Below are 18,383 nucleotides of genomic sequence, written 5' to 3' on the forward strand. Positions count from 1 at the left end.
CGGTAGTGTGCAGAGACAAAAACAATAAATTCATTCATTTCTTTCTACCAGATCCAGCAAAAATTAGCTACTGGTCAAATTATTCTAATTTAAAATTCAGTCATTGTCAGATTATCGTAAATAAGAGAAGAAGAAAATGATTAACTTATACCACAGGGCCCATAAAATTTCCATGCAAAACAATTTGTATAATGCATATTAATATAACCTAACTTACACCAACTGGAGTCAATTCTGGCACATATTATTAGAAAATAACATCAGTTTGCTTAGCAGTTACCACAGAGAACTACAGCCCTGAAATGAGCAATGAGAATTATTCCAAGAAAATGGGTTAAGGGGTGAAGGAGTTTTTCAGAATACAAGGTTATAAATGTACAGATACACCTTAATATTATTCCTTAGCATATTGATCCTAATAATTATAAAGGCAAAGTAATTACAAATTACTTAAGTAATTAGAATTCTGGTTTAAAATAAAGAAGAGCTAAGCCTCAAGCAAATCCATATTTTTTTTTTTTTTTTTTACTATATATGGTATCTTCAGTGGTTGAACTACGACATTGCATAAGAAATAGTGGTATGTACCTCTTCTCCAGGAACCATAGAATTTCGGGGTTAGGGATCCATGTCAGTGCATAGCATTGTTCATACACCTAGAAATACTAAGGAGCCTGATAAAATTTAATGGGAGTATACACAGTAGAGTAATACTTACAGGAGAGTTAATAGATGTCATAGGAGAGGTGATGTTAAAGTAGACTATGAATAATTAGTAAGCATTGCTGGGGGCATCAGATGCTTTAGGAGGTTTATGGTCTTCTCAGGTGAAAAAGTCTCACCCCCTCAAAGTGGTGGGTCAATAACAGCCATGTCTCTGTCACATAACTCTGGCCATCCGCAAGTCATGGAAAATTAGAACGTGAAGAATGCTTGTGCCCAGTTAGGTCCATCAGACTCTCTCTCGGAACTGACAGGAGAAAGTCTGGTCAAGCTCTGTGGGCGCTTGGAACTGTGTCACGTATGAGACTGTGCTTATGAAGTCCCTAGTTTGCACTGTCAGTTTAGGAAGAGCAAAGGCCCATAACCAGAGAGAGAAGTAAGAAAGAGATAGTAGGAACAAAAATATTGATGGCTTTCAATCATAGGCTGAAGCAGATAGCGTCTGCCAAAGATGGCTGCAACAACAGTGTCCGTACCACATACTCCTCTTACCATTCCCCCACTAAGAGGTAGAGTTTATTTCTTCACCTCTTTAAATCTAGATCAGCCTTCTGATTGCCTTGACCAGTAAAACAGAGCAAAAGTAATGCTCTGCCATTTATGGGAAAAGCCCTTAACTGGCCTAGTGGCTTCCACTTCTGCCTTTTTGGAACACTCACTCTTAGGATGCCCCCTCTTGGAACCCATCTGACATGCTGTGAAAAGCCTAAGCCACATAGAGAAGCTGTGGAGAAGTGTTTCAGTGAATAGTCCCAAGTGAGCTTTCAGCTCACAGTGAGTATCAACTGCTAGACATGAGGGAACCATCTTGGGCATCCAGCCTATTTGAGCTTATAAGTCACCGTAGTACCAGCCAACAAATGCCCGCAATCACATGAGAGACCCCAAGAGAAACCATACAGCTGAGCCTTCTCAATCCACAAAACCATTAAGAGAAAATGATAATTTGCTGTTACAAGTGACCAAAACACAGGTTCTAGTCTCTTCCTAGTAAAAACGTTATTCTTGCCCTTGGTTTCCATGAGACATTCCTGTGCCCTTATGACCAGCTCCCCTGCCTCATTTTTGTTTTGGCTTTAGTTAATTCATTTTTGTTACTTGTACCTAAGTGTCCTAAAGAGTACACTGGATATGCAAGGAGATGAGAGTTTTAAAAACAAAAGCATTCTTGAATGAGGGAAAACAAGATGTGGACAAGGCACTGAGCCACATGAAGAGTTTGGGAGAACTGAAATAATGCATAGAGAATTAATGCACATCCGCAGAAATATAACTAGAAACGTAGGTGGGAATGAGGTATTAAATAACCTCATGGCCTAAATGAAAAGTGTCCAGTTTTTTTAATATGAAGATAAAGTTTAAAGTTTAAAAGTGATCAGAATCACAGATAATGGTTTTACTGCTAGTACTTAATCTAACTATTAAGGCAATTCATAATGAGAGAATTCTTCTATAAACTCAGTAATACTTTGATATGAATTTGTATTTTATTAATCATCATATATAGCTACATATGTGTGTGCATTTTTTTTTAAAGAAGCAGCATCACTTGTACAAACAGTATTTATTTTAGTGCACTCAAACATTAGAGGGAAATAGAAAGGGAGGGTCAGGAGAGAACTATGGAGAACAGAAAAATTTAGGGATGGGAGAAGAAGGGAAACACCAAAGAAAGATAAGGAATAGTCTAAGAGAAGAAGAGGAACAACCAGGAAAGAGAGAGGGTGCCACTGAAATCAAGTGCTGTGAGAGCTTTAAGAATGAGGGAGAGGTCGACAATGTCAATTTTGAGACAGATCAAATGAGATAAGTACTAATAAGGGCATATTAGCTGGTCAATGAGCACTGTAGCCAGGACAGAATCCGTAGATGGTAAGAGCAGAAATCAGGTTTTCAAGGGCTGAAGACTGATTAAGGACAAGGAAATACCCTTATAAAACAGTTTAAATCATTTTTGAAGACTTTTGCCTCCCCACATAATGAAATGTAGGTCAGTGAGAATTGAACACGTATTAAGGCCATATGAAAGAAGCCAATGGACGAAGCATTTTTTTTAAAGCATGTATGAAGATAATTGATTAGAAAAACCTTGGAGGAAATGAGAAGAAATGGAGTAAAGGGCAAAGATCAATAATCAGTGGAAAATATTGACAGGTGGAGAGGTGCCACTCTTTCAGAAGCCAAAGGTAATACATAAAGATTTTGGATGTGGAGAAGCAGAAAGTGTAATGCTTCCTACTCGATGCTCTCTGGGAATCAGAATAGTGTTAAGAGAAATCTGGATTTACGTCTCAGGGCTCTGACTTGCCACCTGGGCAAAGCACCAAACTTTTTTGAGCCTCAATTTTCTCATCTCTAAACTGATGGTGATAATGACAAGCCAGCAATGAAGCATTATAATAATTTGTAGGCAGAGTATCTGGGAAAATTCTCATGTCTGCAGTAGACAACTATACTGGTTTTGGTAAAAAGATGAGAGGCGATAGTATATGTAAAAATACCTGCTCAAGTTGTCTGCACAAATATCTACTCATAAATTGTCAGTGTCATTATATATCATTTGTCTATAAGCATGAGCCCCTTGATATCTGCTGAGGATGAGAGAGGAGAGGATTGAGGAGGAATCAAAAGGAAAGTGATGAAAGTTGCATAGCCATCACAGAAATTGGGAAAGGAAAATGATGAGTGAAAAATTAAAAAGATATTCAGAGAGAGCAGAGGGCCCAAATTATATACCTGTAACAGTATCTGTCCACATGTTTTTGACTAATTCATCCATTTGGCACTCAAGGTATATATAGTAGAGGAAAAAATGAAATATACACCTAATTCCTTTAGCCTTTTATACTAGAGGGGTGAGAGAAGAGCACTGAAAGAAATAATCATTATTATCATCATCACCAAAGTGGACATCTGTGTGACCTTATGTCCCAACAGTTCACATATATTCATTTAATTATCTAATCAAACTAAGGTAAGTATTTACCATCCTAAATTACAATTACAAATGAGATTAGAAATGTTGACTTGTCCAAGGTAAAGTTAGGAAGTAGCAAATTCAATGCCCTTTAAACAACTATACTGCCTCTTAAATTATGATTTAAAAATAAAAATATCCGCCAATTGGACATTTATCAGAAAAAAACAGACATCTAATCTTATTTGCATACTAATAATACTTAGCTTATCCATTCAATTCAAGAAGGAGATTCTGCATCTACCACCTTATTCCACACAGTGAGAACAAACCATTGACCCTATTCTTAAAGAATATCTGTTCTAGGGAAACAGAACATGGAGATACAAGTAAATTACAAAGCAGAAATATGTGCAATATAATGGAAAAAATCATGCTATGCCATAAAAGAGAAGAGAAATATTTATTTCTACTATAGAATCTGGTAAAAGTTTAAGAAATTGGCGTAATTTAAGTTCCATATGGCTGATAAGGGGTTTTTAGAGGGGTAGATAAGATAATAAGAAAATGGGAATTCATTCCAGGTTGTGGGAACCATGCTAGAAAAGACTGAGTTTGGAGTGTGCAGAATGTGAATACTTAGTTTCACGGAAGAAGAACTGGATGTGGGTAGAGTAAAACTTACTATCTAGAGGAGGAATTAATGAAAAGCAACTGAACCTTAAGTTTCAGGGCTGGTTACCTGCAAAAAGAATTCTTCTATAACAGTATTTAATTTTCTATTTGTAATTTGTATAGTTTTTTTTTTCTTAAAGATTGCCCCCTCAGAGCTGCCTGCAGTAGCATAGCATTACAAAAGAAAACCAAAATAACTTAAGTGATCATTGAAACACAGGTCTTCTGATGATTAATTCCACATTTTTCCAGATGAGCCATACTGTTGTCATGACTTATAAACAATAGGAACAACAATAACTTACAAAAACACACGACCAAAAACTTAACTTTTATCTGTCACAAGGGGATGTGAAGGACCATGTAACACGTGAAAGGGAAGTTTGGCAATTTGGAAGTTTCAATGCAAAGAATTACATGGACTTTGAAATGTTCATATTTATATCAAGCAGTTACATAGACTGTTGGGAGGATGAATTTCTATACTCTTAGAAAGGTCACCACTACTAAAATCATTAAAACTGAAAAAAAATGATGGTTGAACATCATATAAAACTGAGATTTTATCATAATTTAGAGGCAGCATTTCTAGAAAAATTCTCATATCTGTAGTATGATTCCAATAGGATTAGAGATCAAAATTTCCTTATAAATTGAGTATATTATGTATGAAAGGAGCACAGGGGCTAAATATATTTTGTAAATTAAGGATAACCATGTGTCCGTGCTACAGAACTTCTCAGAATATTTTATATATTAATATGCATTAATATCCAAGAGGGATACAGTTCTTTGCTCAAATTATCCTTTTGCTTTTCTTTGGCAGAGTATATCACACAAGTAGATTTGGGAAGAACTATCTCATGTACTTAATGTATATATTTAGTGATAACAATTCAATTCATTATTAAGATTATAAGATAAAAATGGATATCTATTTCCAATTGATTCTACTTTGGGAAGGCTGTATAACATGCATCACACTTATACTTAGCTAGCACCTTTAAAAATTGATTCCACAATTCTTACTTTCAACTGATAATTCATTTTTAGTTTGTACTTAGGATATATTTTACCACCTACTTTATTTAATGTCATCCGATTATTATTCTGGAACTACATAATTTAAAAATCCTTATCACTTTAGTGCAGGCTTATTGTGAAATAGATAAGTGATTTGTTTAAATAACAGTATTATGGAAAATTATAGGCAAAATGGACAATCTCCCATTTACAAATTCCTCTTAAAAAAAAGATGAATATTACATCGCCTTTCCTGATACTATAATCAGACAATGAAAAAAATAACATTTAAAAAACTTTTTGAATGTAGAAGAAAACACTGGGATTGGAAGATTTCATCCAAAGGATAATGATTTCCATAGTTGGCTACCGGATTTCTAAGGTCTGCTAAAGATCTAAAGACTGTACTATTTGAGTTCTATATTCACCTAAAATATACATCTACCAGCATACGGATGATAAGTGTTTGAAGAAAATAAACAACTGACCTTGTGAAACTGTCAGCTTCATATAAAATCAGTAATTTGTAAAAGCAACAAAATGAAAGGAAGTAGCAAATGAGTGCTGCTGATTTAGAATACCCATGTATGCTCTAAAAAGGAGTTCTCAACCCAATACTTCTCAGGATCACTAGATGTTTTTCATAAAAGTGAAATAATATAAAGCTAATTATATCGTCATGCTCTTACCAAAAAAAGACATTTGACAATACAGTAATTATGTTCATAACTAGCACTATATATTGAAAGTAGGAAACAACAGTGGAAATGATTATAACCAGTTTTTCCATTAGAGATGGTAAAGGGCAAATTAGAAAACTAAAAATCAATCAAACATTAATGACATTTCCAATATAGCATTTTACAATTAACTGAGCAGAGAGCAGGGCTTTTTATCATGATTTACCTCATCAGACCATTCTCATATAACAAATTAATGACAGAAAATGGCAAGCAAAATTAAGCTGTAACTGTCTAAAGTATTTAATGGAAAAAAGGAAACTTTGTATCAAATAATTATTGAAGCTTTTCTCACATCAAATAAAGAAAATGACTCCAAAGAAAATAACTAAAATATTTCAGAAAGAAAAATATTAGAAGATGTCAGGTTAAGACTACGAATGGAGAAATTTAACAGTTAGACGAGTAATTTTTAAACAGACAGTAATTTTGATATTGTATCCTCAAGAAGGGGAAATAGCCACATACAACACATATTCTAAAATTAAAAGAAGAAAATGTACTCGAGGACCTTGGATACTTTGTGCTTTTAAAACATGTGGAACATGAAAAAAATATAATCTTTCACATCTTCTGCAACTCTTGCTTGTGATTATTTCCCACGCTATTAAACACGTCAAAATCACAATAATAGTCATTCTATATTGGGGAGTAATCAGTTCTATATAGTAATACACAGAGGCAGCATTTCAGTGTTAGAACAGATTTAAAATTCATTGCATTGTGTTTACCATTATATCTATATTGCTGGGTAAAAAGAAAGGAAAATATTTGTTATGGTTATGTGGAGTTTAACATCGGAGCCCAAATATCTATAATAGCTCTCCATTTTCTTGTTCTGTGATTAAATTATTTCATTATTACATAAATCCAGAATGAATTTCCCTATGCAAGTTTATACTGTCTAATTCATAAATCAGTGAGGTAAGCTGTAAAGTTAGACTGTTTTGAGTCGTTTGGCAATCAAACGTGCCTATTTCCACTATAAAAGTCTTTTTTATTCCATAATGAAATCATAAACTTAATCTGATACACCAAACTCTGCATTTAGGTCTTTATTTTTTAAGCACTGATTTTGAGAGTTTGGAATGTTTACATTTAAATATGGCCGAATATATTTAAAGTGAGTTAGAAGATTTAGGTTAAATAAATACAGGAAGACCTCAGTTATGAATTATTTTGATGCGCAGCTAATGCAATCATCTTAAATTAACAGCTTTCTTTAGTAAAAAGAAGATCCCTCTTTTCTGTTTATTGATATTCATTTCTCTTTATTGATATTCATTGGGATGGAAAAAGAGATGGAAGGAAGAAATCTGGTCTGTAGTGAACCTGGAATACCTAAAAGTCCTAGCTTGATAAGCAAAATACAGGAGCACTTTTCTATGATGATTATGAGATCCTCTCCTTTGATGGTAATTTGTTTGTTTCCTAAATTGTTCTTTTTTTCCCCCTCTACTCATGAACATAAATCTACTATGCGGGATATGAGGCTGCAAAAGATGGGATCAGGAACCTGCCAGACAAAAGAAATAGAACAATTTAGCTATTACAATCACTGTTAAGCAACCCCACTGCTTCTAGTGGTAATATGAGTAATGGGGTCATATTCTCCTCTACAAAATGTGCATCATCAACACATAATGATGTGGAGCATTTCAACAGGTACCCATGTTAGACTGTTCTTACATATTGGAGATTCAAAATATGAGATTACTGGAAAAGGGAAAAACATTACAGATTGAAGTATCTGTGTAATCTTAAGAATTACAGACATTTATGTGGCTATTTAGACACAGTTATCATGGCTCCTACAATGACTTAGAGATACATACACGGTAACTGGCGCATTAACATATGTGGAATTAGGGCAAAAAAAAGAAGAAAATAAGAAAAACTAAGCCAAGTTCATCTTCAAACATCCATACTGAAAATTCTACTTGTCTAAATTAATTCGTTCATGTAGGAGTTCTCAGCTATATTTTCTACTTTCACTCATTTCCCATAAGAGTAAGCAAACAATCAATATAGGAAAGTCACCAAAGTCTGACTTCCACCCCAACTCCCTCCCATTGAAATCTTGTCACAGCCATAGGTGAGAATGTCAGAACAGCAGTGAGAAGTGTGACGTGAAAAAAAGAAAAAAAGAGACTGCAGCTACTCAGCCATTACCAGTAATGAACTATCGAAAGTTCTCAACCTTAGCTACACATTAGAATAACTCAGGGTGGGGAGGAGTTCCGAAAAATTCTGATGACTGAGTCCACCTAGAGATTCTGACTTGATTGGCCTGGGGTGCAAAGCGGGGTACTTGGATTTTTGCTTCCAGACCTCAGGTGATAAAACTAAATCTCTGTGTTTCACAATGTTCTTTAGGAAAATTAAACAGATTAAACAACTCTATTCATGCTGTGTGCTTCTCTGCAGTTATCAATTTGATGATTTTATTCTGTAAAGTTGTTTCGAAGAAACACTCATAGGGTTTTTTATATTTAGTCATACTATTTTTGAAATATGTCTTAAATTTTTGATTTGTATATCTAGAAGATAAAATTTCTATATCTAGAAGAGCTTCCCCTATTTGCTTTATTCTATTTGAATCAATAAGATGTCATCTTAATTTTATACTTTAATAAAAACCTCTCTTTAAATATGCTGGCATTTTGATGCTGTAGTCATATGATTTAAGAATTTGGTTTGGTTAAGAATTATTTTTTTGAAATAAAATACTCGAGTCAACGTATGCTCTGATATTCTAGCAGTGTGTAGTTTTATTGTCTAAAAGGTTAAACTTTACTCCTGTAAGTTCATGACACTAAATAAAAAAGTAAAATATGTTTAATCTGATTTAGAATCAGAAGGCCCAATTTGCTCATTATGACAGATAACTGGTCAATGAACATGCAGAGGCAGTGGGAAGCTCATTGCTGCCCTATAGTCCTAAATGCAAATAGAATGCAAGGAAGTGCCTTGCTCTACATCTACTTTTACATATAATAAGAGTATACCTGTCAAAATGTTTTACACATTGCACACATTTCCTTAATACTGAAATTCGTTTATACCTGAGAATCTCAAACCACCTTGAAAGGCAGAAAAAGGGAGACTCTTTTTAACAGATTTAAATTTAGTAGTAAAACTACCAGTGCGCCACACGGTGGAGTCAAACATCCACAAATCTATGTGGCCAATATGTGACAGGAAATCTGAGCACAGATTTAAGATGGCCAAATATGGTAACGCCATTCACTTTGTTCTGCTTCTCGGTGATGTATTAAAACAAGTACTCGATTTCTGAAAAGGGAAAGCTAAGCCCATTAATCTTTTAATTAGCAATGAACTCTTCTGCAAATTTACAGAAACACATTGGGTAAAAATTTTCATTTATACATAGGCTTAAATTTACCCCCCTTATATATACTTAGAAAAACGTCCTTTGGTGGTACTCTTAGTAGGTTCTTTGTCTGACACACTGTGCTTAAGTGCTTACTTCACAGACAACCCCTTTATCCTCTACTTGCTTCTTCCAAAGGAGATTCAAATTGAGCTTCAGGAAAGCCAGTCCTTGAAGTAAATCTGAGTACTTGATAACTCTGTTCTAGAAAACAATTCACTTTGCTGTCATCTTAAAATAAAATCTTGGAGAAGAATGCTTCAATAGCTTTTGGGTGGCTTGCATTTTCCAATATTATATATTACCATTTGGGGAATTCAAAGTCAAGAATCATCTTGAAAATGCAGGTGCAACCAGAAATGTAGGGAAAATGGATTTGAGCTTGTTAGTACTCTAAAATCTCTTTTTTCAAGTAGATTTGAAATTTCTTAATCTACTTGTGTGCTGTTATCTGCACGTATTTTGAACTGCTATTAATAATATTTTTAATATAGTTTTTATTTGGGATACCAAACAAAAATCTTTATATAATGTTATTAAAAACTAGTATGTTATATTCATGTTTATGGAATCATGTATTAATATCTAAATAAAAAAACCACTCAGGGTCAACAACCTTTTAAACTAAACAATATTTTTTTTTCTAAAAGTTCCCATTTTTTTCCTAAGACAATAAGAGCTTTTGCCAATCTCAAATTTGCTACTCATAGTTTCATTCCACCAGCTTGAAAAAGTAACTCTATATATTTTACAGTACAAATAACTGAGTTTAATATTTATACTGTTCAAATTTTTCCTTAATTACATTCAGCAAGTTATGAGCAATCTTTAAGCAAACATTCCTCCAAATTCATGTCACTAAATTTTAAAAAATAAGCGGTTCTACTCTGCCTTTAGTTTATAATCATGTCATTCTCAGTTCAGTAAAAATTTCCCATTCCTACCATGCATTTTTCTAAAGCCTACCTAAAATACTTTGTATGTGACTCAAATCGGAACAGTCTTCAAAACAGATAATGCTAGAGAACTTGACTACACTATGTTAGTTTGAAGAAATGTGTATACCGGGGAGGTTACATACTGCCCTGGTGAAAAGACTGTCATGAGGATTTTATCATCAAAAACTTCCCCATACGTCACTTTCTTCACCTCCTATGACAATGGTCAATGAGGAACCCCATCACTCTGGACTTTTGCAGCCTATCAAAGCTATCTGTACTCTGTCCCATATTCTCAAGGACGTTCTTGGTCAAACTTAGACAATATGGAAAACTAACCCATGCTATTGTGTACACTGATGCTTTGGGCACCAATTTAACTGTGATTCACTGCATTGTAAAGGCACAATAACCATAACTTATAAATCCAGTATTTTACCCCCAAATTTACTTTGAAGTGAAAACATTCAGGTATCTCCACCAATTAGTGGGGAGAGGGCCTTGGGGATGGACAGATAACCTTCTAATGATCTTCGCATTATATCATATCGGTCTGAGTCATCCTTGGGTATTGGGTTCATACTATGTACATAAGATGTGAAAAGTAGCTATCTATAATTACTGTAGATATAGTGGCTATCTGATAGTACCTTACTATCAGAAAATCCTAAAGACATTTAAATAAATAATTCTTATTATATTTTACATACATGTAAATGTTATTTAAAAATAGAAATACAGCATTACTTCCCAAGGTGAAAGTTAATTTAGATATAGACTAAATTTACTTGGTATAAAGTTGACTTAGATTTATTTTCATTCCTATTTTAACTCTCATTCTAGAAAAATTAGTTTAACACATTTCATAATTCAGATTGAATAGTGTTGAATGTATAGGTATGTGAGTAAATATGAGTATAGACATATTAGTATTAGTAATAAAATGCAAATTTATCTCTCTAATTTCTTGTTATTAACTACTTGCAACACATTAAATGTAGAATATAGGTCATATGAATTCTAATTCCAAGATAAAGATGAGTTGATAATAAAATATTTGATGCTGCATTTTTAATACTACCACCAAAAATATTTTCTTTACAATTGACATTCCTACGGTTTCCCTCTAGCTCAAGTATAGTTTGAAAATATTGATAAACAGCAGACTTCAGTGTGATACTGCCCTGGTCTTTTAAGTGTCTCTATTTCAAATTCCTCCATTATGTACGTTCAAAAATAAATCTTAGAGTACTAATATAGAGCTCTTTTTTCCCCTTACCTCCAAATAGTCCAATCAGTTGATCAAATAACCCTTTGTACAACTAGATGAATAAATTTTAAGTTAGAAAGTTACTAATGTCTTGTTCAGATAATAAAAACAAAAGAAAACAAGCTCATTCCAGGTTCTACTTGCCTGGGCTTCCTGAGGCATTTGAGCTGCGTCCACTTTGTCAGCAATATAAGCTGCCAACTGCTTGTCAATGGATGAGAGGGACTCCTGAATTAAGTGCAAGGATTTTTCAATCTCCTGGGCAGACTGGATACTCTGTTCAAGCAACTTTTGCCTCCTCACGGCCTAAACAAAGAAGAAACAGGAATGAATCAGTTCAATATTTACTGGTGATAGTTTTTCTGCAATCCTTCTGCAAAGCAAATGAAGATTCTAGATTCTTCCCCCATCACCTTTTTATAAGATAGATTTCGCAGCTTCCTGCCACTCATTCAGCTCTACTTAAAAAAATGAAAATCAGAATAAGAAAAGAGTTAGCACACAGAACTGCAGGATCAGGAATCTCTGCAGGACAAAAGCACAGTATTATGTACATCAAGGAAAGAGGCTGGGAAAAACATTAGTAAAATCATCTCCGTCATTGCAATCTGTTGTTCTCAGGCCGAATGTTCCTCCTGATCTCATTATATAGTTCAAGAGATTTGGTTTACTTAGAATAGGGTCATCGTCATCACAATCCAATTCAAGATAGATAATCCACTTCTACCAGTGAGACACATATACAATCTGTTCAGAATCAGCTCCTTTTCAAAAACAGAATTTTAGATAACCATTTGGTTAAGGATTTATTTTAAATACTATTTCAACCAGTTATGCATGGTCTTTTTTTTTGCCTCTACTTTCTTTCACAATTTGGATTATGGAAATTGCTTGTGCAATTGGATTTGTGTTACTGCTGAAGTAGAACAAATAATAAGTAACCCTAATATAGCTGCAATTAATCTTGATTGTTACTATAAGCATGATTAGGATAATTTAACACTTTTTAAGTATAAATAGCATGCTGAACAGATTGCAGAGTCTCCCTTCAAGGATCTGTTCACCTTTAAAAGACTGGTTATAAAAGGAATGGGACAGACAACTTATTGAGAATTCCTTAAGTTATGCATCATAATCAAGGATTTTTCCTCATTATACAATGTGTAGGCATGATTATCTGGTACAAAAGAACTATCCTTCCCACAGACCATGATTAGGGTTTTAAAAAGAATCCTGCTTTTTATATTATATAAAGAATATTAGATATTATATGAAGAATATAAATGTTGGCTCTTAAGTTTAAAAGATAGTGGAGATGTCAATGTCCTTTAATGAAGCCAACTTGGAACACAGCGTTACTCAAGTGAGAACAAGGCTAAAAGCATCTGGACCAAAGGAAAAGGAGCTGGAAGACCTGCGATGCTGCAGGAGCAAGGAAGGTATTCTCAGTATTTCTACCTACACCATAAACCTTCAGGATTCTGTCCTAGGCTTTTCTTTCTCCTCATTCTATCCATACCCTTAGCTACAATTACACCTCATATGCTCACAACTCTCAACTCTGCACCTCCAGTCCAGATTTCCCCCTTTGATCTCTACACTTGCATATATATTGTCGTACTTGACAATTCCATCTGGGTGTCCCACAGCCATCAAAACAACAACAGAACCAAATATGGACCCACTGTCCCACCTCCCCAACTTGCTTTTTCTCTTTCTCCGTATCTTTTTCCCTATCTCAGTGATTTACAATTATGGACTTTATTAGCCATAATTTTGGATATTTCCTCTTCTTCTATCATATCCTTCACCATTTTGCAATTAATGAGTCCATCGATCACCAATCCTTTCTTCTACCTCCTAATATTTCTTGATTCCATCCTTTTCTTCCTCTCCCCACCACCACCATTACTCTACTTGAGGTCATTAGCATCTCTTGCCTCAAACATGGTACAGGACTCTTGGCTGGAATCCTGCCCTGCCACTACTCATCTACAAAGAAGCTACAGTATGTTCTTCCTAAAATAACATAATAATTATCTGCTTTAATCTTCTAGTGATTCCTTATTTTCCTTAGGATAAAAGCCGTACTCAATATGGCTCTAAGTCCTTTCACAGTCCCTGTGGTATCTTCTACTACTTGCTGGCGCTATAGAGAAATTTATTTTTCATTTCCCAGCATACATTATGTTCCTCTTTACACTTGGTGTTAAACATGCTGTTCCCTTTTCCTAGAACAATCCCATGCCCAACTTCCTTTTATTGGCTAATTTACATTTATCCTTTGAGTCTTACCTTGGAAATGTGGACATCTCCCTCTCCAGGTGGCTGTCCCTGAAACCCTGTGTTCTCTCTTGCCCTTTTATTTCTGTCTCAGCATATATCACACAATATTGTAATTTCCAATTGCCTAACTATGTGCTGGGCATCAGGGTGCTCTCAGGTTTTCTTCTCAAATTACTCAATAGATTCAGGCCTAACATTGAAAAATTGACCCTTGGCCCTAAGGCAAAAAAGGGATTCTTTTTAGTGGGCTGGGATTTTGAGAGACATTTGACTTCTCCAAAGTCTGGAGTGGGGATTTTCTCAAAAATTGTAGATTCTTGCCTGTTCTGTTTCAAGTAACGAAGAAAACTTCAGGCTCTTAGTTGAGAAAAATTACCTAGGAGTTTAAAAAATGTTATTCATCAATATTTCTAGGAAATAAAGAAAGAAGAACAGATGTCAGATGACTGATTTTACAAAAATATCATAATATGGTTTATGATCATCTTTTAGTAAATGATACACTTATTTATTTTACTTATCTTTTTGTTTATAAGTACGTGTCAATGAGAGCTGGATATGTCAAATGTTTTGATCTCCAGCATTGTTCTGTTTTCTTTTCCCTAAGTAGTGAAACATTTTAGCCAATGTTAAAATTAAACCTCATTTCTTTGAGTGATTTTTGTAGTAGATGAACTAAAAAAACAAAAACAAAAGCAAAAAAACCCTATGTCCCAAATTCTGATCCATATAAAGGAAAACAACTATACATACTTGAAATTTCTACTTGGGGGACAGCATTAATTGCCACTTTGAATGCTGCTACCTTGCCCAAGGTAAAACAATAAGGATTAACTATTTTCTCATGGACAGTGGCTGGGGGTGGAAGTCCTATAAGAGATGTGCGAAAACCAAATCCAACTCCCCTGGCTCTTCAGGAACTAACATGGAGACACAAGAGAAGCCACTAATCTGCATTATTTACAGCCACACTGCACTGCACAGACTGTCCTGATCCAGAAGTTCTATTATCTGGAATTTGAAGTTCAATGGGCCAGGCACTTAATGCAACTATTTCCTTTCAGTTTTTCTTTGTCATCCAAGAAGAGGTTGTAATTTGTTCAAGTACCAAGTGATAAGAATACTCAATTTGTGCCATTTACAGCAACATGGATGTACCCAGAGATTATCATACTCAGTGAAGTAAATCAGAAAGAGAAAGACAAATATCATATGATATCACTTATATGTGGAATCTAAATATGACACAGATGAACTTATTTATGAAACAGAAACAGAATCACAGACATAGAAAACAAACTTTTGGTAATCAAAGGGGAAAAGGGGTGGGGAAGGGATAAATTAGGAGCTTGGGATTAGCAGATATGAACTACTATATGTAAAATAGATAAACAACAAGGTCCTACTGTATAGCACAGGGAACTATATTTAATATCCTGTGATAAACCATAATGGAAAAGAAAATGAAAAAGAATATATGTATATATATATGTATAACTGAATCACTTTACTGTACAGCAGAAACTAACACAACACTGTAAATCAACTATACTTCAATTAAAAAAAAAAAGAATACTCAATTTGACTGAATTACGTTGCTGGGTTTGAGAGCACTTTTGATTAGCTGTTTCCTCCTGTCCTGACTCTAACTTATGAGCTATTCTGAAGCTCCACTATCATGGTCATGAACACGTTGGACTCTGTTACTTTAGAATTCTCGCTATAGTCTTCAACTGTAAACAATAAGTATTAAGTTTCTCTCATTCTAAGAGATGGAAATAAGACTTATCTCAAAAGGGTTTACAAAAGAGGTAGAAAACTGGCCTTTCCATCATTACTCCACCAGTCTCACTTATTCTAAACCTCTCTGAAAATTTAGGAGAGAATCATAGTCACAGTGAATCCGTGGCCCAGGGAGACAGTGTGATGGTTTCTTCTGTTCAGTCCCCAAGGAGGTATAAACAGTGGTACTTCAACGCTTCTGCCCCAAGCAAATGAGGGGCACTCCAAGACCATCATTTATAGAGTCTGGGAGTACAAAGTAGATAGGATGACTTCTAATTACCAACTTGGACTCTGCTTATGCAGCTGAATGCTTTATTTGCTTTCTATGACTACTGAGGGCTTAAAAAAGGATCTGAAATGATGGCATAGTAAAGAGAAGAGGCATCTTATACTTCCCAATGCTTGGTGTGGCAAAAACATTTCCGTAGGTCAACTGGACACTGAAGGAGGCAGCTATGTTTGAGCTGTCTAACAGGAGTACTGCATATGGAGCAAGAGTACTCCAGGATAAAGATGCTTAAGACATTACAGAGCATGTTTTTCTTGTTAAAAAAAAATGGGAAAACAGAAGAGCTTCTGTAAGACCTCTTAAGAGCCCACACTTGCACCCCAAAGAAAGCAAATGTTTGTGTCCTTATTACATATAATACATGAACACCATAAAATGCTACTTAAGAGGAGACATTTGCTCACTTTCCTTCATTCCTACTTCTCAGGTCAAGGTAGAATAATGTCACCCAGGTGGGGTAAGGGAAGATGCTGGAAACTGATCATTCTTCCCTACCAGTGCAGTTCACTTGGGCATGGTTTAAGCTTAAACTGGAAACATTAAACTGAATATGAGATTGAAATTTTAAGCTGAACTAAACTTAATTTAACTTTTTTCATGTCACAGAGACCAGAAAGGAATGGAATCTACTCAGGATGCCAGTAAGAACAATGAATAAACGATCTGCTTGAAGCAAAACCATTTCATGTTTGTGTCCTATCTAGTTCAAACTATGCAGCAAACTACTGACACAGTCCATAAATTCAGCACTTGATAAACTGAGGTAGAGGCAGAGGAAAAAGATGGCTATGAGGAACAGCAAGAATGTGGTTTGGTGCAAGACAGGAAATGGTTTATGGAAGGCATGAAGAGACAGATAATGAAGGGCCTGGGAACTACATTTGAAACACTGAGAATTATAGTAGAACAGCATGATTAGAAGACTTAAAATAGATATGTCAATGTCTTTGTCTTATACAAAGGCCAGCAAATTACACATGTTTTATATCCATCTACTGATGTTCCATGTGTGGACTATTGCTACTATCAAATGCAACACTTTGTTTACTAACAGATAATTTCAGTGAACAATTAAAATTTCTGAAGCATAATTTGAAGGTCTTTAAGGAGGGATGCCATGAAAATGTCAGAAATTATTTTAAAACCTAGGAATGTTCTATTTGCCTCAGAAACCGGTTCTCCCAACGTTTAGTTGTTCAGAACTGGCAGGAGAACATCCTCAAAGAAGTTGAAATGTAAGGAACATCCTGGGCCTCACCCACTTTAGTTTTAACTCATAAGAGGTTCTGGCACAATTGCTTTTTGTGGCATAGTTGTTAATGTGCTTGAGAGGGATGTAGGCTATAAATAATTACACAGATGTGCACATGTGTTTGTATACAGAGTCTTTAAATATAAAAGAATATTACATTATTTACAAGGGCCTTCTAGATTTATTTTTGTTAATGTCACTTGGTTTAATCTCACTGGTCAGGAAAACCCCCAAACCATGTGCATGCAGCTCCCTATAATTTCCTTTACAGGAAAAGACTATAAACGTTAAAACCACTGGTGTCGTGGTTAATTGGAACTTCATCTGTTTTAGGTCTTTGCAGGTCACCGAAGTTCTTCTGTGACCTCTGAGGGAAGCATACTTGAAAGTAATGTTTAGGAATCACTTTATCAATGGAACTTGACATCAGATAGCCATGACTTTCAAGTCAAGCATTGATAGAATGGTCAATGAGCTGTACAGTAATATATCTAAGACATTTCTGGATTTTTGCTGCATCCATTCATCTTCATGGGTAGACAAATGAAATTGGTCTTCTGCCCTGACAGGAGCAAACTGATGTATTATTTCAGCTTCAAAAAGAAAGTGATGGAAGTATAATACAGTAAATCTAGCAGGAATCTACAGAGTTCATCTAACCCCAGTCTTTTCAAGGTAACTTCAGAAGCCCCCCTGCTCAGTAAAGCTTCTCTGAACCAATGCCAAGGTGCTCTCTGATTGTACATGTGCTCATAATACTGCTCTAGACTTTAGGCAATTAATAATTTATGGATACTGTAAATAATTAAAATATCATAGAAAATTTCTCCTGATACAGAATGAGACAGAATCAGAGGCTAGGGATAAGCTGGGTCAGGATTAAGACCACAAGTTTGAGTAACATATAGAGCAAGGGCCCCAACCCCCGGGCCGCAGACCCACGGCCTGTTAGGAACCAGGCCGCACAGCAGGAGGTGAGCAGTGGATGGATGTAATAAAGTTAATGGTCCACTCTGGGAATGATTCTGAGACATAGGGCACATTAGCAAAGCGGACTGCCTTAAAACAATTCATGCTCAGGTAAAGGTCAA

General features: G+C 35.1%; 1 protein-coding gene across 1 annotated transcript in view; it reads right to left on the reverse strand.

Annotated features, from left to right (window-relative positions):
* The window catches only part of DMD (dystrophin), a 1,714,964-nt gene that overhangs the window by 1,287,417 nt on the left and 409,164 nt on the right, over nucleotides 1–18,383 (reverse strand). The window contains exon 25 of the mRNA XM_061178407.1: nucleotides 11,825–11,986. Coding sequence (XP_061034390.1) covers nucleotides 11,825–11,986 — 162 coding nt within the window. The remainder of the gene's footprint in view (nucleotides 1–11,824; nucleotides 11,987–18,383) is intronic.

Source organism: Eubalaena glacialis, chromosome X (assembly GCF_028564815.1).
Source record: "Eubalaena glacialis isolate mEubGla1 chromosome X, mEubGla1.1.hap2.+ XY, whole genome shotgun sequence".
Lineage (NCBI taxonomy): Eukaryota > Metazoa > Chordata > Mammalia > Artiodactyla > Balaenidae > Eubalaena > Eubalaena glacialis.